This window comes from Cebus imitator, unplaced genomic scaffold (assembly GCF_001604975.1).
Source record: "Cebus imitator isolate Cc_AM_T3 unplaced genomic scaffold, Cebus_imitator-1.0 Scaffold32, whole genome shotgun sequence".
Classification (NCBI taxonomy): domain Eukaryota; kingdom Metazoa; phylum Chordata; class Mammalia; order Primates; family Cebidae; genus Cebus; species Cebus imitator.
The window spans coordinates 3,252,633-3,260,010 of NW_016107347.1; the positions used below are offsets into that span (position 1 = coordinate 3,252,633).

At 47.0% G+C, this 7,378-nt stretch overlaps 1 protein-coding gene across 3 annotated transcripts in view; it reads left to right on the forward strand.

Annotated features, from left to right (window-relative positions):
* The window catches only part of CD58 (CD58 molecule), a 57,723-nt gene extending 51,528 nt beyond the window's left edge, over window positions 1–6,195 (forward strand). For 2 of the 3 annotated variants that reach the window (XM_017524191.2, XM_017524192.2), the window contains exons 5-6: window positions 1,174–1,210; window positions 5,935–6,195. In XM_017524191.2, coding sequence (XP_017379680.1) covers window positions 1,174–1,210; window positions 5,935–5,944 — 47 coding nt within the window. In that variant the 3' untranslated portion in view covers window positions 5,945–6,195. The remainder of the gene's footprint in view (window positions 1–1,173; window positions 1,211–5,934) is intronic. The other variant, XM_017524193.2, reaches the window with a different exon arrangement.
* Window positions 6,196–7,378: the final 1,183 nt, after the last annotated feature.

A 7,378-nucleotide genomic window follows, 5' to 3' on the forward strand; every position in this document is an offset into this window, starting at 1 on the left:
AAAAAAAAAAAAAAAATTTGTTCTAAGAAAGCAATTTGGAGGCCTGGCATGGTGGCTCATGCCTGTTATCCCAGCATATTGAGAGATTTAGGTGGATGCATCACTTGAGCCTGGGAGTTTGAGACCAGCCTGGACAACATGGTGAAACCCATCTTTACAAAAAAAAATACAAAATTTAGCCAGGCCTGGTGGTGCACGCCTGTAGTCCCAGCTACTCAGGAGGCTAAGGCGGGAGGGAGGTGGAGGCTGCAATGAGCTGAGATGGTGCCACTGCACTCCAGCCTGGGTGATGAAGTCAGACCCTGTTTCAAAACACAAAAACAAAACTTCTCAGCAAGTATCTCAACCTTTAAGCAACCTTAAAGTCTTTATTTTGGAAATAGTGAGATGTTTGGCATGGAACCTTCAGAAAAAAGAGTTGAAACAGCTCCAGCTGCCTAGCTGTAGATGATAGACCGTTTTAGAAGCTCTAGTCAACTCTATTGACTAGGCTTCTGGACCCCTAGCTTAGGTGTGGGATAGGCGGACGCCCTGTGGGCAGGAAACCGATGCATGCCTGTGTGGGAGCACTGTCCTAATATCTAAAAGAGTAGCCATGAGCTACATGTGGCTGTGGGGCACTTGAAATGTGGGAGTCCAAATTATGATGTGCTGTGAGTGTAAAGCAGTACATTTCTAAGACCATGTGTGGGAGAATATAAAATATCTCATTAGAAGATGTTTATACTGAGTACATGTTGAAATAATTTTATATTTTTGACACATTATGTTAAATAAAATATTAGAATGTACCTTTTTTTTAAACTTTGTAATGTGGTTACCAAAAATTTTAAATTGCTGATGTGGCTTGCATTATATTTCTACTGGACAGCACTAGTCCAAACCATTCTAGCCTTCCATGCATCTTCAGCCTTATGCACAAGGCAAAATTAGCCATTTTGTCAACAGTGTTTGCATGTGGTTTTCTATCATGTTCTGACCGATTTTTGAACAACTCTTTGGACCAGCTCTGTAGCCAATTTGATTTAAACATATAGGATAGCAGGAAATCCCAGGCTGTTGGGGCTCTGGGTTAGTTTTCCATATTTAGGCCTCTAATAGGCAGTCAGTAACCCCACATTTCAGCTTTTCTTTTCAGTTCTTCAACTGAGAGGACAATTTCTTCATTTTCAGGTATTCTGAAATGTAACAGAAAGACAGACAGAAACAAGTAAGTACCCTGCAGGTTGTGCACTGTGTGTCAGAACAAGAGCAGCCCTGCTGTAGATGCGCCTTCCTTGGGAAGCCAGATGCTACTCATGTGTTGGTTGCCTTGTACAGTAATAAGAAGTAATAAGAAGTAACATCAGCAGATATACTGACCATAGTGTATTAAGTACCAACTGTGTGCCCTGCACCGCGCTAGCCACTCTCTATATATCGTCTCCTGGAACGCTCTCAATGAGCCTTGCAAGAGTATCATACCGCTTGCTTAGAGACAGTGCATACGAGACTCGTAGAAGTTAAATGATTTATCAAGGTCACATTGCTAGTAAGTGGTGGGCTGGGATTTAAATCTAGGTCTTTGGACTCCGAGAGTTATACCGTTAACCACTATAGTACACTCCCTCCACCTCCCATCCCAGGAAAAGTTGGATCAGATATTGGGTTCACTTTAGGAGCCAGGGTCAGAGCTGGGCCTGTAGTCACAAATAAAAGAGGACACAAACACACTTAGCAGCGATGTTGGTTTGGTAGACTGACATAGGATGCTCCAGGAGGTCCCCTTCTGGCAGGTCCCACTGGTGGTCAGCAGGCAAAGGAACGAGCTGAGTGTTGAGGGATGGGGGAAGAGTTGAGGGCCAGGGTGTGAAGGGCAGGAGAAGAAGTGGCAAGCCATCCTCTTTGGAGCAGCAAGTGTTAAGGGTTTAGAGAAAGATGGGGCTGGGCTGTCAGGTTGGGCCAAGCTCAGACATTGAGAGAGGCTGTGGGTCATTCTTGGGGAGAACTGCAGAGTTTTCTAGCAGAACTATGCTTTAGCAAGATCACTCTGCTGGCAAAGCATAGGATGAATTAATAGATGAGATGAGGACACTGGTTAGTGGAGTAATGAAATAATTCAGCCAAGCAGAGAAGAGCACATGAGTCGGGGTGATGGTGGCAGAACGTAATACACAGGGCTGGGTTTGAGAGAAACAGCAGAGGTCCTGTTAGCAAAACTTTCCTCTGGCAATGCAGGCTCTGGTGCCAAGCTCCCTGGTTCAAATGCCAGCTCCGTTTCTCGCAGTCCTTGGACAAATCACTTAAACTCTCATTGCCTTGGTTGTCTTCTTTGGGAAGTGGGCATAATGATAATATAGAAATAGCAATGATAGCATAGATAATAACATAGAAATAACTGGGTCAAAATATATTAATACAAGTAAAATGCCTACAATAGTGGCTGGCTTATAATAGTGTTCAATAAATGTTAGCCATTATGATTATTGTTACTATTACCACTCAAGAGAAATCAAAGCGACAGGACCAAGTGTAGCAGAGGGGTCACACAGGAATCTTGCTGGGGAAGGAAAATTACAAATTTTTCCTTTGACAGGTTGAGTTTAGGGTGCTGGTGTATTACTTGGGTAGTGATGTCCATGCACAGAACTGGAGATGGGGGCTGCAGGCTAGAGTTACAGATTGGGGAGCCTCTTCATCTGGACACTAATTGATGCCATGAGCACCTAAGGTCACCAAGAAAGAAAAGCCAGATGCCCTAGGGTGGTGGGAAGAGGCAGAGGAGGCAGGACTGGGGAAGCAAAGTCCAGGATCAGAGCCAGGGGCGCCCCGGATTAGAGGCTTTGAGGGAGGAGGCTACATGTTAAAGCTGCAGAGATGAGGAGGTGGGTGAGAGGTTAGGACTTTGGTTTTGTTGACTCAGTTGCTGTGGTCAGTGCAGGGATGAAGAGAGGATGGCTAAGCAGCAGCAAGGGCCTAGGTGAGGTGGGACCGATGGGTGGGCTACGAGGTGTCCTTTCTCCTTAGCTCCCATGTGGAACAGTGCTTAGGTTACTGGGGGAAACCAGCTATGGCAGGAGGCCTGGGGTCAAGGGAGTCTAAGGGGCAGCTCAGCTGGCCACAGGCCCAAGCCCGGAGGACCCAAAGCCATGAGGAGTTGATGGTCCAGGAGGCCGGGCAGAGAGGAGCCAAGTAGCTGGAGATGAGGTGAGGTGGGAGATGTAGGGACCTCCAGGCTTGTGGTCAGAGGGGGGCATTTCAGATCTGAGCAATATGCTTGAATACCAGGTGAGGGCAAGAGCCAATTTGGGTCTCTGCTGAGATCTAGGTGGTTATAGTAGAGGGGAATCCTGAGTGGATGGGGGAGGCGTCGTCACCACCAATGATGGGGATCGGGGGGGCATCATCCCGGGCCATGGGGAAAGGAATGGGCAATCCAGAACTCACTCCTTCATCTGTTCCTTTCATCAAACAAACATTATGGAGATTATGTGATGCCAGGCACTGTGCTGGCTGATGATGTGGGGTCAGAGTACATAGTGAGGCTAGACATTGTGTGGGATTCAGAGAAAGCATATAATAGGGCTCCTCCCATAGGAAGCTTGTGGCCACACCAGGGAGTGAGAGTGGATGCACGTGAGCATGAGAAACTCTTCGAAGGACTTAGAAGTACAGTTGATAGGCAGAATGTGTGATACGATGGTCAGGGCTGAGCAACCAGTGCAGGGCGATTGAAGAGGCCAGAATCATCAGAGAAGCTTTGGAGGGGATAGGATGTGACCCACATTTTCAGAACAAGAGTAGAGTAGAAAAGGGATTCCAGGTGGGAGAAACAGCAGAGGCAGATATATGAGAGGGAATTAAATCTGTTGTGATTTATTTGATAGTGAGATTGATCTGCCTGGCAGTTGAAGTAGAGGCAAAATACACTGAATATTTGCAAGAAGGTCCTTGGAAGTCAGGGTCATTAAAATGGAGTGATATGGAAACGGCAGCCATTGTAGGTTCTTGAACAGGAACGTTTTGCATGAAAAGCAGTGCTTTGGAATGATGAGTCTAGGAAGGTAGCACTGACCTTCTCCCTAAGGTAACATTCTGGGAAGAGACCTGAATATTTGGGGCTGAGATTGGGAGAGGAGCTTACTTTTCTTGGTATATTTTACTATTCAAATCCTGCATCATGTGTGTTTACTGCCTATTAAATAATCATTTTTAGATTTAAAGAACCCATTGTGGCAGCAAGGGGAATAGCCCAAGCTGTTACTGAAGGGTTATGACGCTGGTGTGGTGGCACACACCTGTAGTCTCAACTACTTGGGAGGCTGAGGGGGGAGGATCCCTTGAGCCCAGGAGTTCGTGGGAGGATTTCTTGAGCCCAGAAGTTAGAGACCAGCCTGGGCATCAAAAAAATTAAATTAAAATGGAAAAGGTTCTGTGTATGGTGGAGACGGAGGGGATCGGGGAAGGAGATGCGAAAGGGGCAGGCAAAACCAGGAACAAATGCAGTATTTCCCCAGCTGCAGGAGAGCAGAACCGGGAAGAACTAAACCCAATCAGGAACAGCAGAGGACAGATGAGTAGATGGCAGACATCTGACGGGCAATGACCACGCCACACTTCTCACCCAGGCAGTTCAATTTAGGCAATTTCTGAGTGCTTTGGTATTGTTTTGTGTAAGTATCTAGAAAACAGATCACAAAGTCAGCCAAATTAAAAAAGAAGCAGGGAGTCCTATTTCTCTGAGAAGAAAGATTTACAGGTGGGATCTCAGGCAGGGGCCAAGCTGGAGAAGTGGGCTTGATTCCTTGTAGTGAGTGAGGAGACCGCTGGGAGAGGGCGGAGGAGCAGAGACCAGCAGAAAGCTGCCCCTACAAGGGTCCTGTGTGTGCCAACCTGGTTTAAAAATATTTCTCACTTTGTCTCCCTCAGAAATCCACAGCACCCATTTCATGTTCTGTGAGGCTCCCAAGGAGGGAAACGTTCAGTTTACTCTCCTTTCCCTCACCCCTGTAACCACAGCCCTAATTTCTCATGAATTCTTGCTACCAATGAGATGGAATGTGTGGGGAGCTCTGGGCTGGTCTGACTTTGAACTCCGTGGAAATACGCAGACTAGCGGGAGGGTGGGAGGGCAGGAAATGGACTCGGTTTGAGGACTTGCTCAAGCAAGGGTGTGGTTTTGTTTTTTTGCTGATTTACTCTGAGACAGCCAGAGATTGTTCTGTCACTGCCACAGAGATGACTACACAGGAAGAGAAGTTTGAGGTGGGAAGGAAACTGTCCCCAGGAGTTTCATGTAGCAAAGAAGGAAGTGGCTGTTAGGAATAGGTGACAGTTTCCCTATGGGTCTAACAGTCTCCGCCCCGTTGTTTGGTGTTTCGGTTCTACTCAAAGAGTCGGTGGGAGGAGGCTTGGGGCTGCTATTGAGTGCAGCATCCTCAAGGCTGTTCTTCAGGGGGGACTCAGGCTACATCCTGTGAGTGCCCAAGGCCCCTCTCCCTCCATCCCTGCTCCCTAGCTCCCTTGGCTTTGATGACTTTATTTCTTTTTTTTTTTTTTTTTTAGATGGAGTTTCGCTCTTGTTACCCAGGCTGGAGTGCAATGGCGCGATCTCGGCTCACCGCAACCTCCGCCTCCTGGGTTCAGGCAATTCTCCTGCCTCAGCCTCCTGAGTAGCTGGGATTACAGGCACGCGCCACCATGCCCAGCTAATTTTTTGTATTTTTAGTAGAGACGGGGTTTCACCATGTTGACCAGGATGGTCTTGATCTCTTGACCTCGTGACCGCCTCGGCCTCCCAAAGTGCTGGGATTACAGGCTTGAGCCACCACGCCCGGCCGATGACTTTATTTCAAAAAGGCTATTCACATTAGAATAGGAGGGTAACTAGGACTCCTGGTCTGCAGCCCAGATTTACTGCATTTTATAATATGAATTTTTTTTTTTTTTTTGTAGCTCCAGTTGATTGGTAACAGAAGATGAAGGCAATGGCATAATAACTAAATTATTTTAAAAGCTAAAAGCCATCGGATTTTTTGAGTATTACAACTCTTGAAGCAGCTGTTTTTTAAGAAGAAATACCCACTAACAAAGAAGAAGCATTAGTGTGACTCTTATCAGTGTATTATATGACTTGGTGCTTGCTTTTTTATCAAAAGATGGTTTTTACCGGTAACATAAAAACTTTTGTAAATAAATGTAAATATGTACACAAGTACCTAGGTGGTTTTGCTATTGTTTTCCTAAGACAGAAAATAAGAGTCACATACTCTTTTAGAATCTATACTCTGTTTCTCCTTTGCTTTAGGAAAAACAATTCATTGTAGGATCGGTCATGGAGTGAGGGAGCTGATGAACCACGTACTGTCCCTGGCTGGGTTCCACATCGTAGGTAATAGGCAGGTGAACACATGGGTCTTTACTTCCGCTGCTTTTGAAAAAACCAGATCCCCACCATGTGAGGCAGCTGTATAACAGGCGGGGCAGGGAGCCTTCTCTCCCTGCCATGACTTAGCCTGCTTTGTTGCACTGTTTAGCTGTCATCTTGGGAGGTCAACAGCAGACAATAGCTGGAAACCGTCGTCATAACAAATGAGTGGCAGCCATTCCTGAAGAGGTAACAGCTGTGTAAACCTGAGTCAGTACACAGACACCTTAGCCTGTGCCTGCACTGCCCCTGGAATTCCTGTTACCTGAGAGTGTCCAGCCTGAAGGAAGAATTCAATATTTCTTCACTCCAAGATGGGCTTGTCAAGAAGCCCTCGGGCTACATGTGTCCTCTCTGGAACAGCCTGCCTCTGAGCTCCCACAGGCCTCAGCAAGAGTGGGAAAGGAGCCCCGAGTGTTTCTGGGAAGACCCACATCTCCCCAGCTCCCCCACCTCCAGGCGGCATGGCTTCCTATCCAGTCTTAGACTAATCTTGTTATCCCAGGTCCCATAGGAAGCCCAGGACTCCCATGGAGACTTCTGACCCATGTAGCTCTGTATGCCCTGCTTTCTGCCTTCATCCTTCAGCAGCCACATCCCTGATGTCCTCTCCTGTGATGCTTCCTTCACCTCATGGTTCTAATCCAAACCCAGCTTTCCCCTGGGCGCTGCCTCCCACAGCCTCTCAAGGGGTAGCTGTTTTCTTTCCCATGTCTCTTGTATTCAGGGCCTAGGGGAAGCCACCTTACCACTGTTCCCTCAGTTCTTTGTTTTGCCAATGAAGAAATGGACAGAGAGGTGCCTCCAGTTGGTCTTAAGTGGCAGAGCCAGGATTCAACCCCAGGCAGTGTGGCCCCAGGATCCTCTTAACCACCAAGCTGTAATGTCAGAAGATAAATGTGTGCAGTCAATCTAGTTGGGAGCCCTCTGAAAGTCTCGTCTTTGTTTTATGTTTGCACCAGGAAAGAGTCT